Below are 26,735 nucleotides of genomic sequence, written 5' to 3'. Positions count from 1 at the left end.
TCTGCATAGGTCACGTGAGTAAACATTTTCTAGGAAATATTATCTCTTAGCAATTCTGGCTTTCACACCAAGGATGAATGGTATAAGTACATCTGCTACTGCTGCTGCTGCTGCCAAGTCGCTTCAGTCGTGTCCGACTCATAGACGGCAGCCCCATAGACAGCAGCCCACCAGGCTCCTCCGTCCCTAGGACTCTTCAGGCAAGAATCTACCAGGCTCAAATTGTTCTTAAAACTTTTACATGTTAAAGATGCAATATACATTACCTAAGTGGAAAAAAAAATCAGATATAGGAGTATTTTATGGTTATTTGGGTTCTTTGTATTAGGATCTAAATTGGTAATTAGATTTTTTTCTCCACTTTAACAAAATTGAGACTTAACAACAAAGCATAAGCTCTGGGGGTATTTTGGTAAACTGGAGGTTGAGCAGAAATCTGAATTGTTTTTCAACCTTTACTAATGTTTTTCTTGAAACTGTATTTGGAGAAAGGTGGATGATGATAAGTGTTGGTAAGGATATGCAGAAGCAGATCTCCAGGGAAGTAACTGAGCAAAACTTAACCGAAATTAAATATTATGAGTAGATACATCCCAGAACATTTCTAGGAAAAAAACCCACATATTTGTATAAAATGTATGGACATAAAAATGTCGTGGCAAGACTGTGCACAGAGCTGCAGGCGACCATTGTCGGTTGGGTTCTCCAAAAGTGGACTCTTGGATGGATTCTGCCTGTGGTCCTCCCTTCCCCCAAGGGCATGATCTTAGTTGAGGCAGCTCCCTTCCAGGGCGATTTCTGGGAGGGACAATGTTGTGAGCCCTCAGGAGCCAGTACTCCAGACAGCTGGGGGAGCCAGTGCCTGGGTCCTGGAGAAGGATTTCATGGCACATCACAGCATCCACTGTGGAGATGAACAAGCCTAAGGGAATAGATAAGAAGCCTGAGAGAATGGATAAGCATAGTGGGTGAGCACATGTATTACCATCGCTCACCCTTCAAAGGTGCACTGGTGGCACTGAGTCAAATCAAGGGTGTATGATGGGACTTCTGTCTGAGCCAGAATCCCACTCTTGAGTGTATGTCGCAGAGTAATTCTCAGACAGGTTTGTGGACATGTACAAGGATGTTATCCGTAGTACTGTCTGGGAGAGTGGAAAGTTGAAAGCAACCTGGGAGTCTGTCAGGTTGAGGAGTTAGAGGAGTTAAATGAGGAGTTAGAGAGGAATCGAGGAGTTAAATGTTGTATGCCTGTCATGGAATACAATGCAGCACCTGGAAGAAATGGTCCATATGACATCATGCATAAATCTTAGGAACATAGCGTTGAGTGCAGAGCTTTCAAAAATAAAACGAGACCTATAGAGTGGTCCGTGGGGTCGCTAAGAGTCGGACACGACTGAGCGACTTCCCTTTCACGTTTCACTCTGATGCATTGGAGAAGGAAATGGCAACCCACTCCAGTGTTCTTGCCTGGAGAATCCCAGGGACGGGGGAGCCTGGTGGGCTGCCGTCTATGGGGTCGCACAGAGTCGGATACGACTGAGGCGACTTAGCAGCAGCAGCAGCAGCAGCGTAGAGTGGTAGCTGTATAATTTCTCAAGGATAAATACATGCTTTCAGGGACATATATCAAGTATATTTAAATAGAAGCCCCCCAGGAAGAGACTAGAAGTGTATATGACGGCTAAATGGGAAAAACTAAAATGAAAAGGGTCTAGAGACCCGAGAATAACAAAACACAGGAATATGATGAACTCGCCTCTGTATCTGAGACTTAAAAGAGGGAAAAAAAAAAGATGTCTTAGTAAGCATATTTGTTAGAATAATTGTACAAGTACCTAAATTGGAGTTTTGGCACTGGAGACTGTGAAAAGTGGATAGATTCTGGCCATATTGTACAGATACCACCAGCAGGATGCTGATGGGGAAGGAAGGGGCGGGGTCAAGGATCACTCCTAGTTTTGACCTAAGTAACTGGATGGAGAATGGGATTATTTACAGAGAAGAGAAAGAATTTTTGGGGAAAGAAATTTTGCTGGGCGTGGAAATTTCCTAATTTTTGCTTTCATATGCACATGTCATCTGTTTTCATCATGTAACCTCTGAGATGCTTACTGGACATCCAAGTGGAGATGTCTAAGGCTGGAAGTTCCAGAAGGGCAGGGCCTTCACCTGTTTGCATTGCTGTACCTGGAAGGGAGCTCTCACATAGTAGGCACTCTATAAATATTTGTTGAATAACAGAATGGATGAAGATAAACAGGCAGTTAGATTTACAGGGTGGAGCTCAGGAAAGAGCTCAGGGCTGGAGAAAATGATTTGGAATTTGTCATATGTAGATGGCATTTAAAGTCAGGAGATGAGATGAGACCATCATCTAAGAAGAAAGTGTAGAGAAAAGGATGAAAAAAGAAAAGAAACAGGACAAATTTCTGAGTTCTTTAATATACTTTAATGTATCAAAAAAGAAGAAATGTCAACTGAGAGAGGTCAAGGAAGATAAGGAAAGGGAACTGACCTTTATTGACTTTTAATACTGATTATTTAGTATTTGCCTGATATAAAAATATTTACTTACTTTTAAAAATACATGAGTGTATGCATGCTAAGTCATTTCAATCATGTCCAACTCTTTGCAGCCCCATGGATGGTAGCCCACCAGGCTCCTCTGTCCATGGGATTCTCAGCAAGAATACTGGAGTGGGTTGTCATGCCCTCCTCCAGGGGATCTTCCTGACCCAGGGATCAAACCTGTATCTCTTAAGACTCCTGCATTGGCAGGCTGGTTCTTTACCACTGGTGCCACCTGGGAGACTCCTAAAAATTTATATAAGACAGCTCAATATAGAAAAATATCAACATTCAGCTTAATGTCTTCAAACAGAATGTGGGTGACTAGGGAGGCAAAGGCTTGTCATCTGCTGCCACTTTACCTGGTCCGTGTTCCCTGAGTGAAAATTGCTTCAGTTGAAAACCAGAGCCTTCAAATCGGATCCTCTGTCACTGTGACTTGCAATTTGGAGCTTTGAATCCTTGTCTGTTTTCTCTGTTCTCATTATCTTATGGCCTGTGTCCCTTAAAACCAGTAATTGTAGAACTTTGCTCTTTGTCCTTGAAAAATGTCTGCTTATTTTTGTAGGCTACCTTTCAGAGTCTCCTGAAGTAACTCCATGTAGATTTCATATTCTGTTTCAGAGTCTCCTGAAGTAACTCCATGTAGATTTCATATTCTGTATTTTGATTATACCAAATATGTTCTCCAGATTTGGTGAAACTCAACTGTTTTTGTGGTTTTAAGTCTAGCTATTTCTGGATTTACTCTTTATGCTTTTGAACTTTATTAAAGAAGTGGAAAAGCAAGAAGAAAGTTCATTTTGCTTTTTTACGCATATGTCACCTGGCAGCTCAGAACTCAGTGTGGTCATTTGCTGTCTGCGTGCTGAAGACCCCATGGCCACGCTTTGCCACCCTTGTCATCTGCATCACTAAAAACCTCATCTTTCTAAATAATGACTATAATCATAGCACTGTTTTCTTTGATGACTTTCAAATGCTCCCCATTTTTTCAGTTATGCACCGGTCCTCTCCTTGACATCCACAGTCATCCATAATATGACCTCACTTCACTTTTTCTGTCTGATCTCTTCCCTCTATGTTATATTTATCTTAGGGTAAATACACTGGTTTCATCATGTACCCAACCTGCCTTACATCTTTGCATCAGTTATTCTATACCTGTGCATGAATGGTCTCCCCAGTCACAAGTTAGTTTGCTAAAATCCTATCCTTCGAGGTATATCTCCAATATCACATCCTAGATAAAGCTTTGCCTGACATCCATCTGGCTCTTCTTTCTTCCTGGCTCGCCTCCTTAGTACTTTGCCTATTTTTATTTCCTCTGTCTCTTACCTTAGTGCACTTTGTATTGTGGTGATTATGTAACTGGCTTCTCTCTCTACTGGGTCACAAGCTCCTTGAAGGAAAGGACTGTGTGTCTTGTCTTTGCAATCTGTTCCTGTTCCAAGCTCAATGCCTTGTGGACAGGAGTTGAACAGAATAGAACTGTGATGAATAAAATAGGGAGAATCAGGGAACAGGGTGTTTCAGAGCAATCACTGGACCTAAAAAGAGCTGGAAGAGGCAGGATATGGAGGGAAGATAATAGAGAAAGTGTGACCAATCGAAGGAAAACACAATCCCCATTTCTTTCCACATGGAGTCCTCCGAGTGATTCGGACATCCAGCCTGCATCCCTGCTCTTCCCATCATCTCATTATTTCCCTCCCTTCTGTGAAAATCACTCCTTTAGACACAGAAGTCATTGCCTCAAAGCAGGCTTATAGGCATTCAACATTTTTTTCCCCTCCACCTCAGAATAAGTCTATCCACACCAAGTATTTATTTGTCCTCTCGCTGTTACCTTATAGATAATCAGTTCATACAGAATGAGAAAGGGATGTCTTCAGGCAAACAATAAGATGGTTGGATATATTTGCTTCTTGTGTCCAGGGACATAACTTAATTAACAGAGGGTGCTCTCCAGCTCAGGGTGGGAGGGGAGATACTTGTAAGAAGTTTTCCTGGCTGTATGGTGTTTAGTGCCATTGCGGGCCACGCTGAGCACAAGCGTAAGCCCCCAGGCATGAGCCCTGTTTCTGGGGAGAAGGGAGGCAGTGAAAATGCCCAGATGTGCTCTTGTGTGTGTGTGTGTGTGTGTGTGTGTGTGTGTGTGTGTTCGTGTCTGTGTCTATGTGTGTGGTTATTGCTTCTGCAATCCGTTCCCCTGCCTTTTTAAAGTGAACTCAAGGTTTGTCAGATTACTCCAGTAGAGGGTGGGCTTGCAAGGCTGGCTCTCTCCTCTTCACCCTTAGAAATGATCTTCTTTGGTGTTAAACAGAGACCGGCTTTCATTGTTCTTATATTGTGGCCTCTCTCTTTCCTTAATCTATGTCTAACTATGCTTCCCAGGTGGCTCGGTGGTAAAGAATCCAGCCGTGTTGCAGTGCAAGAACCACAGGAGAAGTGGGTTTGATCCCTGGGTCGGGGAGACTCCCTGGAGGAGGAAATGGCAACCCTCTCCAGTATTCGTGCTGGGATAATCCCATGGTGGGCTACAGTCTGTTGGGGTCACAAAGAATCGGACATGACTGAAGCAACTGAGCAGGCACGCATATGTCTAACTATACTATCAGTGGTTTTGTTAAGGATCTTTCAAACCCAATATAAAAAATGCTTAAAATGGAAATAAGGTGACTCTATCTCTTTGACAGTGGCAGTTTGGGGTTTTCATTTAGATATTCATCCATTTATTTCTCCTGTTTTCTCTCCGATATAGGTCTGGTTCAGTGAGAAGATGTTTGAACCGTCGTTCTGTTTTTATACAGGGTATAAAATCCCTGTGTGCAAAACCTTGGATCAGTATTTTGAATACATCCAGTCATTGCCATCTCTAGATAACCCCGAAGTCTTTGGGCTTCACCCAAACGCCGATATCACGTAAGTTCCCAGCGTTTTTTAATTTGAAAGGATATAACCCAGCCTGGCAAAGTCTGTGCACTTCATTTGCTCTCTTAATCTCTCTCCTTTCCCTTCTTTTTATTTTACTGTGAAAAACAGTAGTGTCACTTCCTATCTCCCAATTACAATTTTGTCCTATCTTGGCCTGCTTGCCCATCGCTAAATCCTGCTGCTCTGGAGTTTATGACAGTGTTAAAGCTCTGATTTATGCATTGATTATTTCTCCTCTGTTGTGTCATAAAACCAGTTGGTGTTCTTGGTCTTGATGCTACTGACCTGGTAGGATGGTACCCTCCTAGTTCTTTGCCTTTTATCTCAAAAAATCTATTAAAAATAATGGTCATAAACAGAATGTAAAAGGTTCAGGAGGGCAGAGAGAAGAGGAGGAGGACATGTATTTCTGCGGATCCTCTCAGAGATGGCCCCTCTCCCTCTACTCGCTCACCTGCATCCTTGTGTAAGTAGCTAGCTGCCTTGGAAGGCAGGATGCTGTGAGCACAGGTGCAAAGGACACAGATGCAGAGCCCAGGAAGAAGGGATCTGCATGATGTCCCTGCCCTGGTCACTGTGGTAAGAGGTGGTAGGGAAGAGACAAGACATGCATCCAGTCCCAGGCCCCTTTTCAGGCCCATCCTTTGGATGAGATCTCACCCCCTACCTGAACCCAAGACCACCCAGCTCCACAGAGAGGACTCCAAGAAGCCGCAGCTGAGAACCTCCCTGGATGTTCATGCCTGGGGCTCACTGACCAAAGACCAAGGGTATCTGTCCAGCAGAGTGCCTCATTTCAGGAAACAGAAGAAACCAAGACTCCTGCTGCAGATTTTAACCTGTGACAGCTGGGAGGAGTAAGTTGTGCCTCGCTCCTGGTCACTCACCTGCAGCGGCAGGTCCAGCAGCTCTGCGATGGGGCATGGACATCTCCACCTCCTGGTTCTCTGTCCTGGCCTAGCATCTCTGCTCCCGCTGTGTCTTCTCTCCACTCTGAGCATGCTCCCTGCCCCAGCAGAAGGCTTGGGCTCCTGGCCTCTTTGTCACTCACATTCATTCTCACCCCTCCACATCCTCTAAATTCTACCACGCCTCTTTTCATCTTCAAAGTCATGGGCGTGACCCCCAAAGACCCACCAATGGCCATCACTCATTTCAGACCCCATGACAGAACAGTTATGGCGCTTTGGTGTCAGCTCTAGGTGTCATTTTAAGAGACTATTGTAAGTTAGCAGGAGACAGGAAAGAAGTGAAGAAATGAAAGGGAATCCTCAGAAATCCAGCTGGGAATTAATATCATCTGAAAGAGAGCACACAAGGAAGGAGCTGTTTTTAATTAATTAGTTAATTTTTGGCCATGCAAGGGATGCGGGATCTTAGTTCCCCGACCAGGGATCGAACTTGTGCCTGCTGCAGTGGAGGCATGGAGTCTTAACCAGTGGACCACTGGGGAAGTCGTGGGAAGGAGTTTTAATTTAGCTAAGGCTTTAGAAACATGTGTCAAACCACTCCTCTGCCCAGAACCCTCCTGAGGCTCCTGTCTTCACTCCAAGTCAAGGGCAAGAGCTGACCATGACCTACAGGTGACCTGCAAAGCCCAGTGATGCCATCTGACCCCGACCTATCAGCTGGTCTCCTTTTGCCTTCTCCGGCAATTGTGCTGCTTAGCTCCAGCTTCTGCTAGCTTCCTGTTACTTGGACAGGCCAGATGGCTCCTACCACAGGTCCTTCCTACCACAGAGTACACCTCCTGGAACATCCTTCCCCCAGATATCACTGGGGCTCACTTTTCCACCTCTTCCGGTCTTAATGTCACCTACTCAAAGATGCCTTCCCTGGCTGCCTTATTTAAAAACTGCAAACCACTCCCCAGCTCCCACCCCAAACTCCATCTTCCTTGCCTGCTTTTTTCCTGTTGATTGTATCACCACCTCTCTATTCAGTTATTTATTTACTTGTCGTCTATCAACCTGGCTTCCCTTCCTCCCTTTAAAATCTTTTAATCCATTCTGTCTGAAATGTCTGCCTGTTTTCACTACTGTAGCTCCAGGGCTAAATAGTACCTGCTACTCAGGCACTGTTTGTTGAATAGTGTCACATTTGTTGAATGTGTCAGCGGTAGTAAATTCTTCTAGGCCATGGAGAGTCTAATTAATAGAGATAGTCCACAGAAAGATCTCATGAGTTTGAGGGAATGGGCAGAAAAATGGCCAGTAAGTTTTAATGTACTTGTAAATTAGCCATCGAAATGGTTCATTTGTGAGGGCTCTAAACTCTGATTCCATCCTTGGCAAGAGCCCCAGGAGCCACATTGGCTGGTACCCAGAGAGTCCGATCCTGTTGGGTACCGCAAGATCCTAGCAAGGAACATATGAAACCAGGCTGACAGTGTCTCGCCCTGGCTTACAGGGATGGCATTCCTATGACTGGATTGCTGTAGCAGTTTTGGTCACCGGCTCTCAAGAGAGATAAACCAGAGCTAGAAAAGTCCAAAAGAACATGGTGAAGCAACTCAGCCTCGGCACGGACGAGGACTCTACCTGCTTGGAAAAGCCATGCTGCCTGGCTTCCGGACAGGCCCCCTTACCCTTCCCCATCGGCATTTTACAGCCGGTCTTTTGGCCACCCCATGCCTGGGAGGGAAGACTGTGTTCCTGAATAATCACAGCCCATACTTCAGGCAGCAAGAGCCCTGGGGCTTTCAGAAACTCAAGGGCAGGGCTCCCAACCCAGCCTGCCCTGTTGTCATGGGGGTGTGTGAACCCAGAGCCTCCTGTCTCACTCATGTATACCCGTTTAGCATTCCCTCCAGAGAGGGTCTTCCCGCCCCCAACCTAGGTAAATGCAAGATCCACCTTTCCCACCAGGGCTGCCAAAACTGGTCTGCTTTCCCCACCAGAATGATGTTGTTATTGCAAACCAGGGAAACAGGAAAAAAGGTACAGTCTCTATCCTCACGGAGAAGGCGATGGCAACCCACTCCAGTACTCTTGCCTGGAAAATCCCATGGACAGAGGAGCCTGGTAGGCTGCAGTCCATGGGGTCACGAAGAGTCGGACATGACTGAGCGACTTCACTTTCACTTTTCACTTTTTTACATTGGAGAAGGAAATGGCAACCCACTCCAGTGTTCTTGCCTGGAGAATCCCAGGGACGGGGGAGCCTAGTGGGCTGCTGTCTATGGGGACGCATAGAGTCGGACACGACTGAAGCGACTTAGCAGCAGCAGCAACAGCAGAAAAGTCCAGAGAAGAGCAACCAAACTAATCCAGATGGGAGGCAAAGATAAAGACAAACTTGTGGTTTTTTTCCTTGACACCCTTTCTTGAACTATTATAAACCCTCGTAAATGTTGCTGGTACAATGAACTTTCATATACCCTTTACCTAGGTTCACCAACTGTTAATATTTTGTTCCATTAGCTTTTCTTTTGTCCTGTATTTATCAGTTTGTTTATTCATCTACAGCTATATCCATACATAACCACATCTATTTGTGTGTGTATGGGCAGAGATAGGAGATATGTGTTTTTTTAAAACATCATGAGCTCATGGGTAACTCCAGTACCAATACACCTCAGAGCTCTTCCTTGTCCTTGCTCATTTCACATAGTGATCTCCTTTCTCCCACGGGGAGAACTCAGGTTCTCAGCACTTCAGTTTGTTTACTCATTTGCTCCAAATTACACTGTTATGGAAAGTGGGGTCCAGCTGATCACTGCTCAAAAGCCAATAAAGAAGCAAGTTGGTGGAAGGAAAACTTTGGTTTACTTTAGATGCCAGCAACCGGTGGCGAGGGCAGACACCTGTCCAAAGGCTGACTCCCTTCCACTGACAGTCGGGGGCAGAAGCTTTTATAGACAGAAGCAGAGGGCTACATGTAGAAATAGCACAGTCAGCTCTGACAGTCATCTTAAAATTTGTCATCGGTGGTCTAACTAGCGTCATCCTGATTGTTTTAAGTACAGTTAATCCTTAGTTCCAGGGTCAGTTTGTTCCCGTTTCCTTGAGGTTAATTCCTAGAATTGTGGCAGTTTTTGTCATAGCGACAAGCCTAGTCATCACGTAGTTAAGTTCTTCCACCTGGTGGGGGTTTCAGTATCTGTAAGACAGCTCATAGGATATGGCTTAGAACATTATCTATAGCCCTTGAGGAGATACTAAAAGTTCTTGAGCGTGCTTAATGACTGAACTGTTATTATTTAGTCTTGTTGGACTATTTTCCTTTGTTTCTGCATTTTCTCTCTTTTCTGATTTAACTTATTCTTTGGTTAAAGTTTTTCCACAGACAAAAGGCAGGCTGAGAACATGAGGGGACAGGACTATAGGAACCCATCCCATTTCACCACCAGCACCATATGACCAACAACAGATGTACCAACTGGAGGTCAAGATTTTTTTGCAGTTCTTTTTGTCCCCTAGAATATATCCCATTGAGAGTGCACAGAGTGCTGTGTTCAGAAGTGATTCAGATTGTTTTTTCTGTGAGTTTATGCTATCAGTTGATGTACAGGTGCATTCACTTGTTTCTATTTATATTACATTTTAGGGTTTTTAAAAATTTTTTGTTGATTGTTTTAAATATGTGAAATATGAATATGGCTCAAAAGTCACAGCTATATAATGTGGTTCTTAGAAAAGTCTCAGCCCTCCCACCATTCCCCCTTCTGTCACAGGCAACCAAATGCATTAGCTTCTGGCTTATCTCTTCTGTATTTCTTTTCGCTCATACATAAGTATCATATATATTCTTATTATCCTTTCTCTCTGATACAAAATTTCCATTATGCATATAATTATATATGTAACTATATATATATCCATATATGTTTATATATATATCGCCATATATATTTGTGTGTGTCTCACTTTTTTCATTTAACAGTGATCCTGTAATCATCTACCTGTTCGTAGGTATCTTCCTCATTAAAGGCACATCTCAGAGCTATCATTTCAGACTACCACAATAAAACAAGCCACATGATATTTTTAGTTTCCCTGTGCATATAAATGTTATGTTCACACTAGCTTAACTGTAGCCAATTAAGTGTACAGTAGAAATTATGTCTAAAAAACAAATGTACCCATCTTAATTTAAAATAGTTTATTGCTTTAAAATGCTGACCTTTATCTGAGTCTTCAGCAGGTCATAGTAGTAACATCAAAGGTCACTGATCACAGATCACTGTAACAAATACAATAAAATAATAATAAAAGTTAGAAGTATTGTAAGAATTACCAAAATGTGACTCAGAGATATGAAATGAGCAAATGCTGTTGGAAAAAATGGTGCAAATAGATTTGACTGACAGGGTTTTCACAGACCTTCGATTTGTAAAAATTACAGTCTCTTTGAAGAGCAAAACACCAAAGCGTAGAGAAACAGATATGCCTGGGTCATATGTATTATAGTTCATTCATCCATTTTCCTATGGATGGGCCTGTTGGTTGTTTCCAATATTTTGCTGTCTCCTGTAGTTCCTCAATTAATAATCTCATGCTTATGGTTTTCCCATGTTGTTAGAGATGTATTTTTCAGGGTAAGTTGCTGTGGGTGGGATTGCTAGATCAAGGATTAATGCATATTTTCAGTTTTCCTTACAGAGGACTGTGCTGTTTTACAATCTCACCAACAATTGACACCTACAGTGTCACACAGTCAACAGTATGACTCAGTCAGCAGAGTGTTGGTGAAGCTTATTTTTCACCAATATGACTAGTGACAAATGGCTTCTCAGCATAGCTTTATTTCCTCTTACTTTAAGGGAAACTGAGCACATTTTCCCTATATTTAAGGGCTGTTTGGACTAAGAGGCCATCTTGGAGACCCTGTGAATACACGTGTGTAGTGATACCAGCAGAGATTAGGGATGAGGACCGATGGAGAGGGTAGAGTGAAGCTGAGAACCGGCCCCACACGGAGACCGACTTGGTGAACACAGAGCAGTGACCGAGAGTCTTCTGGGGTTTCCGTCTATTTGTTGCTGCTACCTGCTGGACAGAGAGGACACAGCGAACTTTCTACGCCATGTGGCAAGTCTCTCTTCTCAGCCCTCTCCAGAGGCTCATCTGCCGTTGCTGGCAGGTGTGCTCCAGATTCAATAAGCTGTCTTTTCCCCAAACTGAGCATCCGGATCTTGCAACCTCTCATAACACCAAGTGAGGTCACGTACAAAGTGCTGCAACTCTGCCTCGCTTGGAGGACTGTTTCTGCCAGAAGCAACTAGCTGGTGGGAAAGACTTGTGAACCTCCTTTTATCTCTCTGCATTCTGAACGTCCCCCTTTAGTCTGTCCTAGGGTCTTCCCTAGGGTCCCCCTCTTTCCAGGGACCTTGGCCCGTTTCTGTCTCCCACTCAGTTCGGAAGCTACACCTGTCTTTGGTCGTTTTCCTAACCTCTGAGTGAGCTTTGTTCTAAATTTGGTGTTTCTTTCCTCTGGTCTCTGAAACATGTGGTGACTGAATTCCTAGCCTTCCCCTTCCTGGCAACTGAGCCCACCTTCTTGGCGGGCTGTGCTGCAATGCCTCACTGTTCCCCTACCACCCACCAGGAGGCAGTAAGCAATGGCGGTCAAAAGGATGTTGCTCAGTCGTGTCCGACTGCAATCCCATGGACTGCCAGGCTCCTCTGTCCATGGGATTTCCCAGGCAAGAAATACTGGAGTGGATAGCCATTTCCTTCTCCGGAGGGTTTCTTCCTGACCCAGGGATCGAACCTGGGTTTGCTGCATTGAAGGCAGATTCTTTACCATCTGAGCCACCAGGGAAACCCATAAACTTCCCAACTAAAACCGACCCCTGGTCTCCTCTCAACTACACCCTTCCCACACCAAATAGAAGTGACTCTCCACGTTCTACATGGGATGAAAGAGGTAAAGGATTCCCTGTTATTCCTGGTCCAGGAGCCAGGATGGTGGAGGGCAGGAAACAGGATTGTGCTGGGGTGGGGGGTGTGGAATTACAGAGTCCTGTCTGGGTGTGTTGAGTTGGGAAAGATGATGGGATGTGTCTGAGGGGAAAGAGAGTGTATCGTGGACTGGAGCCAGGTGAGAGGTTCGATCACATTTGTACAGAGACAACAGTTGTAACTAGAGAGGTGGTGGCCGATGGCATCACTGACTTGATGGACATGAGTTTGGGTGAACTCTGGGAATTGGTGATGGACAGGGAAGCCTGGCGTGCTGCAATTCATGGGGTCGCAGAGTTGGACATGACTGAGCGACTGAACTGAACTGATCTCTCTAAGATGTGCTAACTGAATCTGTGTGGATGTACCAGCTACAGGAATCCTTACTAGCTTTTCTGACTGTCCACCCTGTACAACACCACTCTTGCTTCCAGACAGGCCCAGCGGCTATAATTGGGCCACTGTAGAGAACCTGTTGATGGGAATCTGTACTCTAAAGTTAGTGTCCATAAATTTGAGAGAAGGAAATTTGGGGGAGGGGGGATGCCCGATCCCTGAAGTAGAGGGGGGGAATCCAGCCGAATAAATGCTTTAAAATAAATAAAATCTCTCCCAAGAGCTTAGATACCTTGGTGATAGGAACCATAAAAAGTGCATAGTTTATTCCCATTTTATTATCTGGATTTATAAGATACCGAGTACTCTGCACATTCAACTACCTCAATGTCAGAAACAATTATTTCCACTCTTGTAGTCATTAGCAGTTAGGCATATTTTTCTACCTTCTGAAATTTATCAAATGTCTTATTACAACTTTTATGTTCATTTCCATTCAGGATAAATTTAATTGTATTCCCTTTAGTTTTGGCTGACTTTTGAGCTTCAGGTTTTTATTAAAAAATTTATGCCCATTGATATTTCACGTGTGAAGATGTAGATAAATCTAGGCTGGCTTGGATATGACCGTGCACTAAGAGCTCATTAGATGGTTAATTGTGTATTTTATAGCCCGTTCTGTTTTTTGTGTGTGCATTTTATTTTTCATGACCCATGACTGTCCCACCCAACAGAGATGACCTAGACATCTCCCTCAAATCACAAAGCTGCAAGCCCAATGTGACCTGCAAGCCCCGTGTTTACTCCAAGAGAGATTTTCTTCTAGAAGTGCCTTGGGACCAAAGCTCATGGAGTATTATAGTTCCTGTTCTTCATCTCAGAGCTTTTATAGGGACTGTTTTCTTGAAAGCCCTTGGGCTTTGAGGCATATAGTGAGTGAGTGAGTGAAGTCGCTCAGTCATGTCCAACTCTTTGCGACCCCGTGGACTGTAGCCCACCAGGCTTCTCCATCCATGGGATTCTCCAGGCAAGAATACTGGAGTGGGTTGCCATTTCCTTCTCCAGGGATCTTCCCAACCCAGGGATCGAACCCAGGTCTCCTGCATTGCAGGCAGACGCTTTAACCTCTGAGCCACCAGGGAAGACTTGAGGCATATAGAGATATTCACAATTCTCCATTCTAACCAGCTAACTAGGCTTCTGCCTTTCCTATCTTTACAAACAGAAAACACTTTGTGGGAAAATTAAATGTAAGCTATACAGCCCTGGCATTCTGCGTCTAACAAAATGTGTGGTGGGGATGCAATCTGGAGAGTTTGTCCAGCTCCTGGGAAAATTGGTCATCTTTTCAGGGGTTTGTCCCCCTCATCCATAGTGTGAGGACTATTTTCAGATCCTCTCATAAAAAAATGAAATCATCCACCATGAAAGTGATTTCTTAGGTGAAATCTAGCACCAACAACTCCATTGGTCCCTCCCTGGAGAGCTGGTGAGTGTAACTGGTGCCAGCCAGGAGCAAGTGAGTCGTGTCTGAGCTGGTGTGCACTGTTGGCACCCAGCCACTGGTGCAGAGCATGTTTCCAGAAAAGATTCAGGCTGAAGGGGAGCCGAGAGAGCTCCTGAGAATCCCAGATATGGAGTCTTTCCCCTCTTTTATTTGTAGCTAGAACAGGTAGGGAGAATGAGCTCGGGTTTTCTTAGTATGCGTGGAAATTTACTGTTGTCTTCTTCTCTGTAAACTTTAAAGGTCTCTGTTTAAATTTAATCATGTTTAAATTATATCTGATTCTCTTGTGTTTTGAGGAATACATTTATACATCCCTTTGTATGTGGGAATGTGCCTGGAAAAAATGGACAGTAATGATAATATACTATACTTTTACCATAAGAAGGAACAAAGAGTTAAATTTTCATGCCCTTTAAATATTGGAGAATTGTTCTCCTTTATATTTGAGGTTTAATGCAATGCTAGTTGGCCTCAATTCAATAAACAAATATTTATTGAGAACCTACTCCCTAGCCAGCCTGGGGATACAAAGATCAGTACGGCTCAGTCCTTGCCCTTGGAGCTCATCGTCTGTTAGGGAAGATAGATGAGTGGCAAATAGTTATGCAGTGTGATATGGTTAACTCTAAAATCAGGAGGTATTATTCATGCTGCTATGAGAGCAAAGGCAAAGGAGCAGTAAATTCCAACTTAGGGGTCAAAGTAAGCTAGTGAGACAGTCCACATTGGAGCCATACCTTAAAGGATGTGCAGGAATTCTCAGGTTAGAGAAGGGGTGGGGAGGAGGTGACTGCAGTATGCCAGGGATGGGGGTGAGGTGAGGAGGCCGCAAGAAGGACAGAGAGCAAGAAAAGAGGAAGGTGATGAGCTGGAAGGATGCGTATGTACATGGAGTCATCATGTTGCACACCTGCAATATGTACGATTAAAAATAAATAGAGACTTCCCTGGGGATCCAGTGGTTAAGAATCCACCTTGCAATGTGGGAGACATGGGTTTCAATCCCTGGTCAGGGAACTTAGATCCCACAAGCCACAAGTCAACTAAGCCTGCATAACTGCAGTTACTAATCCCACGTGCTCGGAAGCCTGTGTGCTTCAACTAGAGGGTCTATTCACTGCCAGGAAGATCCCCCATGCCACAGTTAAAATCCAACGCAGCCAAATACAGAAACAAATATTTAAAATAAATAAACACTTTAGTTCAGTGAGAGAAAAGACATAGATTGGGGCACCTACACAAAGGGACAATCCAGAGACGGATATGATGTGTGTGGGGAACCGAGTCCTTTGTACCTCAAGCATGGGAAGGAGGGGCTTGAAGAGAGGTATTCCCTGACCTAGAGGCTGAGGCAAATGCAGAGATTGGTTTTTGAAGCTTTTGGGTGTCACTCAAAAGAGTTTGGGGCAGTTCTGAAGGCAGTGGGGATGAAGATGCTGGAATTTTCTAGATGGATCCTAGCAATGATTTAGACGTAGGACTTGGAAACCAAGAAGTGCTGGGGAATATGACATCAGAAGAAGGCTATTTCTGAATTCATAGGTTGAGCAGCTGGACGAAGACATCAATGTTGTCAAAGGAGATGGGGCAAGAAACAGTTCAGGCGAAGGGAAAAGGAGAATAAAACAATGAGTTAGGTTTGGGGTTTGTTTGACTTAGGAAACAGAGAGCCCTAGGAGTCAGTGGAAATGTGGGTACATGGAGTTCGTGATAAAGCCAGAGATTTAATGTTGTATTAATATTTCATGATGCTCAGTAAAGTGACAATGACACCTACATCTTGCCTAATACAGCCGTTCACCACATACCCTGCCTTCACTGTATCTAAAGCTACAATGAGATCTTGGAGTACTATGAATCATGTGGAAATTTAGATTTCTGAAAAATGCATATGATAGCGTGTGGCTCCTTCACTTTGCTTCGTGTGCTTCCCCATCACCTTTTTTCATAGGATTTGTTCCCCCTTCAGAGTTATTTTCATTTTTCTTATACTTTGCATGACTTTTTTGGCATATGTGAAATTTTTTAAACTTTTTTTTTATATTGGAGTGTAGTTGATTAACAATGTTGTAATAGTTTGGCGTGTATAGAAAAGTGATTCAGTTATACATGTACATGAATCTATTCTTTTTCAAATTCTTTTCCTGTTTAGGTTGTTACATAACATTGAGCAGAGTTCCCTGTGCTATATACAGTAGGTCTTTGTCGATTATTCATTTTATTATTTTTAAATTTAAATTTATTTATTTTAATTGGAGGCTAATTACTTTACAATATTGTATTGGTTCTGCCACACATCAACATGAATCCACCACGGGTGTACACGTGTTCCCCATCCTGAACCCCTCTCCCTCCTCCCTCCCTGTACCATCCCTCTGGGTCATCCCAGTGCACCAACCCCAAGGATCCTGTATCAAACCTATACTGGTGATTCGTTCCTTATATGATATTATACATGTTTCCATGCCATTCCCCCAAATCATCCCACTCTCTCCCTCTCCCACAGAGTCCAAAAGACTGTTCTATACATCTGTGTCTCTTTTGCTGTCTCGCATACAGGGTTATTGCTACCATCTCTCTAAATTCCAGATATATGCGTTAGTATACTGTATTGGTGTTTTTCTTTCTGGCTTACTTCACTCTGTATAATAGGCTCCAGTTTCATCCACCTCATTAGAACTGATTCAAATGTATTCTTTTTAATGTCTGAATAATACTCCATCATGTGTATATATCACAGCTTTCCTATCCATTCATCTGCTGATGGACATCTAGGTTGCTTCCATGTCCTGGCTATTATAAACAGTGCTGCGATGAACATTGGGGTACACGTGTCTCTTTCAATTCTGGTTCCCTCGGTGTGTATGCCCAGCAGAGGGATTGCTGGGTCATAAAGCAGTTCTATTTCCAGTTTTTTAAGGAATCTCCACACTGTTCTCCATAGTGGCTGTACTAGTTTGCATTCCCACCAACAATGTAAGAGGGTTCCCTTTTCTCCACACCCTCTCCAGCATTTATTGCTTGTAGACTTTTGGATCGCAGCCATTCTGACTGGCGTGAAATGGTATCTCATTGTGGTTTTCATTTGCATTTCTCTGATAATGAGTGATGTTGAGCATCTTTTCATGTGTTTGTTAGCCATCCGTATGTCTTCTTTGGAGAAATGTCTGTTTAGTTCTTTGGCCCGTTTTTTCATTGGGTCGTTTATTTTTCTGGAATTGAGCTGCAGGAGTTGCTTGTATATTTTTGAGATTAGTCCTTTGTCAGTTCCTTCATTTGCTATTATTTTCTCCCATTCTGAAGGCTGTCTTTTCACCTTGCTTATAGTTTCCTTTGTTGTGCAGAAGCTTTTAATTTTAATTAGGTCCCATTTGTTTATTTTTGCTTTTATTTCCTATATTTGATTATTTATTTTAAATACAGCAGTGTGTACATCTCAAACCCAAACTCACTAACTATCCTTTCTCCCCATTCTTCCCGGTAGTACAATTTTTAAACCTGAGATAACACCATTCTTCAAAGTTTAGGAATGGGTTGCAAGTGTCTTTGGTGCCATTTTACCAGAATATTTTGCTCTCTATTCATATGTTCAACTGTGTGCATGCTTGACATGTTCATCTTCCAACTTTTAAAAGAAATGTCTTTTGGGATACTCTGAAACCCCAACATCTAAATAGAGGTTATTCAACAAAAGTTAATTTAGAGATTAAAATTTTATGTAAAATTACACAAAATCCATTTTCATTTGTTAAAAATCACCTCCTACCTTATTGGGTCTTCTTGTGTGATTCATATGCTTAAAGGTCATGTGGAGTTAATACCCTAACTCTGGTTGGATGACAGACATTTACTGGTCTGACACAGGACCCTCATAATCACTGTATCTGACTCAAAATCCAGCTGTAAAGCCTGGGTCCCTCAGCCACGACTTTCAGAATGGATGCAGTTGTTTGGACACGCAGGCTTGCGTCCCGATGCCAATCAATAAAAATGCTGAAGATAGAAGCGTCTCCTCCATTCTTCAGCTGGTTTCCTAAATGAATTAAAGCCTAGCTGAATAGAATTCCCTCTGTTCACAAAATACAATTTTTCATAAGCAGAGAATCCTGGATAATTTTAGCCATAGCTCCTTAAGATTCTGCCTGTTAGTAGGGTGTTTCACAAAAGGTTGTTTAATTCACACAACCTTGATGAAGAAAGAGAAAGAGATGAAGAAAGAGATGTAGAAAGAGAAAAGTAAGACTCTCATTCCATATGCTGTAAGAAAAGGCAGAAGAGGGCCTTTTTGTGGAGCATAAATGTTACTAGGGATTTGTAAGACATGTTTTAAGGAACCTAAAACATTTCTCACTGATTCATCTCTGTTGAGTTCTTAACCCTTGTGGTGGGCTTTGTATCTAAGGGCTTATATTTTTTTTTTTCTATTTTTCAAAATGAAATGGTTTTAATACTCTTTATTTTAAAAAATCTTACTTTTTCATTGAGAAAAATTAGCAATATAGAAAATAGAAAGCCCAAAAGTAATAATCACATAAAAAAACTCATCATACCAAAGTTTTTCTATTACTATACACTTGATATTATCAAGAAAAAATTAGATCATACCATATGGTTTTGTACTATGCTCTTTCATTTCATGGGCCTTCCTGGTAGCTCAGATGGTAAAGAATCTGCCTGCAATGCAGGAGATCTGGGAAGATTCCCTGAAGAAAGGAATGGCTGCCCCCTCCGGTATCCTTGCCTGGAGAATTCCATGGACAGAGGAGCCTACCAGTTTCCTCTGTCCGAGGGGTTGCAAAGAGTAACACAGCTGAGTGAATAACACTTTTCACTGAATAATATCAATTCAATAACTCTAACTTATCAATTAATATAGAACTACATCACCATTTTTGCTAGATGTATAGATTTTTATAGAGCTTGTTTAGGATTTATTGTTACAAATACTGTCATAAGCAGTCTTGTACATACATCTTTTTATATTTGTCTGATTAGTTTTAAACCAAGTTATTAAATGTTGAATAAATACAAGAGCATTTATAAAATACTAAGAATAAATATAAAACATTGCCTTTTTTATATTGTTTCTATGCTTTGTTTCTTTTCTTCTTCCTCCTTTTTGATCTTTTGCTGAATATGAATTTTTCTCTGTGTGTTTTCCCCCTTGGCTAGTTTGGAAGTTATGTACTGTGCTTCTGTTCTTTTTCTGATTACCCTAGAAATTTTAACATTAATTTTTAATTAAACCTAAAACAAACTTCTTTACCCGCTTCTCAATTAAATTCATAGGAGACTTTAACTACATTACTCCTCTCCTGGCATTTCAGCATTTTAATTTTATCTTCTTTCTTTTCTAACACCACAGTGAAACATATAATTGTTGTTTTATACCATAATGTTTACCCATGCATGGACTCATTCTTTTCTACATCTCAAGTCTTCCGTCAGAATAATTATCTTCCTTTCTGAAATATACACTTTATAATGTCTTTCACTGAGAGTCTGTTGATTGTAAACTTTTTTTTCCCAGCAAATGTCTTATTTTGCCCTTCTTTTTTGAAAAATAGCTTTATGGAGTTATAGTTTGTCTGTCATAAATTCATTCATGTTAAGTGGACAGTTCTCTAATTTCAGAACATTTCCATTACCCCCAAAGAATTCATGAGCCCATTTGTAACAACTCACACTCCCGCCCCTAGCCTCAGAGCACCACTAATCTACTTTCTGTTTCTATAGATTGGCCTTTTCTGGACATTTCCTATATCTTGAAATCATATACTGTGTTTCTTTTGTGTATGGATTCTTTTATTTAGCATAATGTTTTTAAAGTTCATCCACATTTTAGCATGTATCAGTGCTTCATTGCTTTTGATTGTCAAATAATATTCCAATATATATATGAATATAATGGGCCTCCCACGTGGCACTAGCGGTGAAGAACCTTGTGCCAGTACAGGAGACTTCAGAGACACGGATTTCGTCCCTGGGTCGGGAAGATCCCCTGAAGAAGGGGATGACAACCCACTCCAGTATTCTTGCCTAGACAATTCCATGGACAGAGAAGCCTGGCAGGCTACAGTCCAGAAGGTCGCAGAGTCAGACACGGCTGAAGTGACGTAGCACTCACATGTGAATATATCACATTTTGTTTGTCCATTCAACAGTTAATGGGCATGTGGGTAGTTTCCGCTTTTTGATGATTATGAATAATACTGGTAGAACATTCACAGGCAAGTCTTTGTGTGGACAAGTCTTTTCATTTCTCTTGAACAGACAACTAGGAATGTAATTATTGGGTCACATAGTTAATCTATCCCTAACATTTTAGGAAACTGCTAACTTATTTTGTAAAGAATCTGCACCAATTTACAATACCCTCCAGTGGTGTATGAGGGCTTAAGTTTCTCCACATTGTTGTCAGCATTTGTTATTATCTGGTTTTTTTTTTATTATTATAACCATTCTTTTAAATGTGAAGTGGTATCTCATTGTGATTTTCATTTGTCTTTTCCTAGCAAATAATGAGGTTGAACATCTTTTTATGTGTAACTGGCTGTCAGTTCAACTGCTCCATTTGCTGAAATGTCTGTTCAAATCTTTAGCCTTGCCCTCATTCATGAAAGATAATTGTGTATGGGATACAATTCTGTATTTACAGTTAATCCTAGCACATAGAATTTACTGTTCTTTCCTTCTGGCTTTCACTGGTGCTATTGAGGAATCAGTTGCCAGTGTAATTGTCATTTCCTTCTATATAATTTCTTTTTCTCTCTGACTGCTTTTAAGATATTGTCTTTGTTTTTGATGTTCAGCAATTCAATGGTGATATGTCTCAGTTCAGTTCAGTTGTTCAGCCGTGTCTGACTCTTTGCAACCCCGTGGACTGCATCACGCCAGGCTTCCCTGTCCATCACCAACTCCCAAAGTTTGCTCAAACTCATGTCCTTCGAGTTGGTGATGCCATCCAACCATCTCTTCTCTGCTATCCCCTTCTCCACCTGCTCTCAATCTTTTCCAGTGTCAGGGTCTTTTCTAATGAGTCAGTTTTTCACATCAGGTGGCCAAAGTATTGGAGCTTCAGCTTTAGCATCAGTCCTTCCAATGAATATTCAGGACTGATCTCCTCTAGGATTGACTGGTTTGATCTCCTTGCAGTCCAAGGGACTCTCAAGAATCTTCTCCAACTCTACAGTTCAAAAAGATCAATTCTTTGGTTCTCAGCTTTCTTTATGGTCCAAGTCTCACATTCATACGTGACTACTGAAAAAAAAATATAGCTTTGACAGGATGGACCTTTCTCGACAAAGTGATACCTCTGCTTTTTAATATGCAGAGACATATTAAAGAGAGACCTATGACCAATGTCTAGATAGGTCATAGCTTTTCTTCCAAGGAGCAAGCATCATTTAATTTCATGACTGCAGTCACCATTTGCAGTGATTTTGGAGCCCAAGAAAATAAAGTCTGCCACTGTTTCCATTGTTTCCCCACCTATTTGCCATGTAGTGATGGGACTGGATGCCATGATCTTCGTTTTTTGAATGTTGAGTTTTAAACCAGCGTCTTCACTCTCCTCTTTCACTTTCATCAAGAGGCTCTTTAGTTCCTCTTCACTTTCTGTCATTAGGGTGCTGTCATCTGCATATCTGAGGTTATTGATATTTCTCCCTGCAATCTTGATTCCAGCTTGTGCTTCATCCAGCCTGGTACTTTGCATGATGTACTCTGCCTATAAGTTAAATAAGCAGGGTGACAATATACAGCCTTGACATACCCGTTTCCCAATTTGGAACCAATCCATTGTTCCATGTCCAGTTCTAACTGTTGCTTCTTGAACTGCATACTGATTTCTCAGTAGGCAGGTAGGGTGGCCTGGTATTCCCATCTTTGAAGAACTTTCCATAGTTTGTTGTGATCCACACAGTCAAAAGCTTTGACATAGTCAATAAAGCAGAAGTAGATGTTTTTCTGGAATTCCCTTGCTCTCTAAAATCCAATGGATGTTGGCAATTTGATCTCTGCCTTTTCTAAATCCAACTTGAACATCTGAAAGTTCTCAGTTCCTGTGCTGTTGAAGCCTAGCTTGGAGAATTTTGAACATTACTTTGCTAGCGTGTGAGATGAGTGCAATTGTGCAATAGTTTGAACATTCTTTGGCATTGCCTTTCTTTGGATTCAAATAAAAACTGACCTTTCCCAGTCCTGTGGACACTGCTGAGTTTTTCAAATTTTCTGGCATATTGAGTGCAGCAATATAACAGCATCATCTTTTAGGATTTGAAATAGCTCAGCTGGAATTCCATCACCTCCACTAGCTTTGTTCATAGTGATGCTTCCTAAGGCCCACTTGACTTCACATTTCAGGATGTCTGGCTCTAGGTGAGTGACCACACTGTCGTGGTTATCTGGATTATTAAGATCTTTTTTATATAGTTCTTCTGTGTATTCTTGACACCTCTTCTTAATATCTTCTGCTTCTGTTAGGTCCATACCGTTTCTGTCCTTTATTGTGCCCATCTTTGCATGAAATGTTCTCTTGTTATCTCTAATTTTGTTGAAGAGATTGCTAGTCTCTCCCATTCTATTGTTTTCCTCTATTTCTTTGCATAGCTCACTAAGGAAGGCTTTCCTATCTTTCCTTACTATTCTTTGAAACTCTTCATTCAGATGGATATATCTTTCCTTTTTCTCCTTTGCCTTTTGCTTCTCTTCTTTCCTCAGCTATTTGTAAGGCCTCCTCAGACAACCATTTTGCCTTGCTGCATTTCTTTTTCTTGGGGATGATTTTGATCACTGCCTCCTGTACAATGTCATGAACTTCCGTCCATAGTTCTTCAGGCACCCTGTCTATCAGATCTAATCCCTTGAATCTATTTGTCACTTCTACTGTATAATCATAAGGGATTTGATTTAGGTCATACCTTAATGGTCAAGTGGTTTTCCCTACTTTCTTCAATTTAAGTCTGAATTTGGCAATAAGGAGTTCATGATCTGAGCCACAGTCAGCTCCCAGTCTTGTTTTTGCTGACTGTATAGAGCTTCTCCATCTTTAGCTGCAAAGAATATAATCAATGTGATTTCGGTGTCGACCATGTGTAGATTTTGGTATAGATTTCGGTGATGTCCATGTGTAGAGTTGTCTCTTGTGTTGTTGGAGGAGGGTGTTTGCTATGACCAGTGCATTCTCTTGGCAAAACTCTATTAGCCTTTGCCCTGATTCATTTTGTACTCCAAGGCCAACTTGCCTGTTACTCCAGTAATCTCTTGACCTTCTACTTTTGCATTCTAGTCCCCTGTGATGAAAAGGATATCTTTTTTGGGTGTTAGTTCTAGAAGGTCTTGTAGGTCTTCGTAGAACTGTTCAACTTCAGCTTCTTCTGCATTAGTGGTTGGGACATAGACTTGGATTACTGTGATACTGAATGGTTTGCTTTGGAAACAAACAGAGATCATTCTGTCGTTTTTGAGATTGCACCCAAGTACTGCATTTCAGACTCTTTTGTTGACTATGAGGGCTACTCCTTTTCTTCTAAGGGATTCCTACCCACAGTAGTAGATATAATGGTCATCTGAATTAAATTCACCCATTCCCAGTCCATTTTAGTTCACTGATTCCTAAAATGTCGATGTTCACTCTTGCTATCTCCTGTTTGACCACTTCTAATTTACTCTGATTCATGGACCTAACATTCCAGGTTCCTATGCAATATTGTTCTTTGCAGCATCAGACTTCACTTCCATCACCAGTCACATCCACAGCTGGGCGTTTGTTTGTTTGCTTTGGCTCTGTCTCTTCATTCTTTCTGGAGTTATTTCTCCACTCTTCTCAAGGAGCATATTGGGCACCTACTGACCTGTGGAGTTCATCTTTCAGCATCATATCTTTTTGCCTTTTTATACCATTCATGCAGTTCTCAAGGCGTTCCCTTCTTCAGTGGACCGTGTTTTGTCAGAACTCTTCAGCATGACCCGTCTGTCTTGGGTGGCATTGTTCATGGTTTCATTGAGTTAGATAAGGCTGTGATCCATGTGATCAACCTGGCCAGTTTTCTGTGACTGTGATTTCCCTCTGTCTGCCCCCTGGCGGATAAGGATAAGAGGCTTGTGGAATCTTCCTGATGGGAAGGACTGGCTCTGGGGGAATCTGGGTCTTATTCTGATGGACGGGGCTATGCTCATAAATCTTTAATCTAATTTTGTGTTGATGGGTGGGGCTGTGTTCCCTCCCTGTTGTTTGGCCTGAGGCCAAACTATGGTATGGGTAATGGCAGTAACGGTGACCTCCTTCAAAAGGACTTATGCCAGCACTGTTTCTACAGTGCCCCTGACCCCACAACAGGTCACTGTCAATCCACACCTGCACCAGAGACTCCTGGACACTCACAGACAGGTCTGGCTCAGTCTCTCGGGGGGTCACTACTCCTTTTTCCTGGGTCCTGGTGGGCACAAGGTTTTGTTAATGCCCTCCAAGAGTTTGTTTCCCCACTCCTGTGGAAGTTCTGTAATCAAATCCCACTGGCCTCCAAAGTCAATTTCCCTGGGGTTTCTCAGTCCCTTTGCTGGGTCCCCAGTTTGGGAACTCTGTGGTGGGTCCTAGAACTTTAGTAACAGTGCAAAAACTTCTTTGGTATAATTGTTCTCCGGTTTTTGGGTCATCTCCTTGGTGGCTCTATGGTGGGGCTAATGGCGACCTCCTCCAAGAGGACTTACACCACCCACTGTGCCACCCAGGCCTGCTGCAGCTAGAGGCCCTGTCCCTGCAGCAGGCCACTGCTGACCTGTGACTGCACAGGAGACACTCAAACACTCAAAGGCAGGGCTGGCTCAGTCTCTCTGGGGTCTCTGGGTCCCAGTGCACACAAGGTTTTATTTGAGCCCTCCGAGAGTCGCTGGTGGGTGTGGGGTTTGATTCTAAATGTGATTTCACCCCTCTTGCCATCTTGTTGGGGCTTCGCCTTTGCCCTTGGACATGGGGTATATTTTTTGGTGGGATCCAACATTCTGCTGTCAGTGGTTGTTCAGCAGTGAGTTGAAATTTTGGAGTTCTCTCAGGAGAAGATGAGAGCACATCCTTCTATTCCACCATCTTTGTGCTATATTGATATATCTACACGTGAGTTTCTATTTACTTGTTTGTTTTTCCTATTTAGGATGCACTGAGTTTCCTGAACTTGAGGATTCAAATCTTTCATCAATTCTCAGTCATTATTTCTTCAGTTATTGTCTCTTTCTAATTCTCTTTCTTCTATCTTTCTCAAACTTTTCTGGAAGTATGTTAAAATGTACTACGTTAGCCTATATGCCTCTTAACTTTATGTTTCCCATTTATTTTCCCCTCTGCAGATTCCAGATAATGTCTTGAGATCTGTTTTGCTGTTTTCTAATAATTTATTTGGCTACATCTAATCTTCTGTTTAAGCCATCATTAACTGTTACTGGGTAGAGACTTCCCCCAAAGATGTCCACATCCCTAATCCTTAAAAGCTGTAAATATGTTACCTAATGTGACAAGTATGACTTTATAGATGCTATTAAGGTTAAGGACCTTGAGATGGGGATGTTAGCCTAAATTATCCAGGTGGGTCCAATTTAATCACATAAGCTTTTGTAGCAGAAGAGTTGAGTCAGAGAGATGAAATTGTACAAGGAAGAAAGATTCTAATAGAATGACTCAACTGGCCATTTCTGACTTTTAAGGTGTAGGAAGGAGGCCATGAACCAAGAAATATAGATGGACCCTAGAAGCTAGGAAGAGTCCTTATAGCTGATATGGAATTAAGGACAATGGTCCTACAACTGCAAAAAAGTGAATTCTGTCAAAAACTCAAATGAGCAAGGAAATGGATCTTTCCCAATAGCCAGCAGAAAGGAACCCAGTCTGCTCAGCTTAATTATAGCCCAGTGAGACCCGTATCAGACCTATTAACTATAGAACCGTGAAATAATACATTTGTATTGTTTTTAGGTCACTTATTTTATGATAATTTGTTACAGGAGCAATAGAATAAACTAATGCAAGCTTTAATTTTCAAGTTCTATTTGGCTCGTTTTCAAAATCCTGTTCATACTTGTTTCCTGTATCATACTTATATTTTCAATCATGTTTTTTGTTTTTCAATACAATAAAAACATTTTATAATGTGCATCTGAAAATTCACTATCTGAGATCTTTGCAGGTGTGGTTCTACTTCCTTTTGTTTAGTTGGCTCTTTCTCACAATGCCTGTTTCTTTACAAGATTTTTAACTTCTGGCTGTGAGCTCATGTTTATTGGAAATTAATTGTTGGATTCTTTGAGACTTGATTCGAAGGCATATTGTTCCGGAAAAGATTTCTGTTTTCATCTACCAGGTACCACCTGAGGTTTCCTGGGACCATCTTAAAATAAATTTTTGGCTTGAGGTTTTTCAAATCACACAAGTAATATGAATGAATGTTAATTACTGTCACAAATTAAGAATTCTTAGGAAAGATTTT

At 42.0% G+C, this 26,735-nt stretch overlaps 1 protein-coding gene across 1 annotated transcript in view; it reads left to right on the top strand.

The window, feature by feature from the left end:
- The window catches only part of DNAH8 (dynein axonemal heavy chain 8), a 315,366-nt gene that overhangs the window by 265,214 nt on the left and 23,417 nt on the right, over positions 1 to 26,735 (top strand). The window contains exon 87 of the mRNA XM_052649575.1: positions 5,339 to 5,499. Within this exon, the coding sequence (XP_052505535.1) occupies positions 5,339 to 5,499 (161 nt within the window). The remainder of the gene's footprint in view (positions 1 to 5,338; positions 5,500 to 26,735) is intronic.

This window comes from Budorcas taxicolor, chromosome 11 (genome assembly GCF_023091745.1).
Source record: "Budorcas taxicolor isolate Tak-1 chromosome 11, Takin1.1, whole genome shotgun sequence".
NCBI classification, from domain to species: Eukaryota; Metazoa; Chordata; class Mammalia; order Artiodactyla; family Bovidae; genus Budorcas; species Budorcas taxicolor.
Note: the sequence above shows the minus strand (reverse complement) of the source record. Positions and strands in the feature narration are given on the sequence as shown.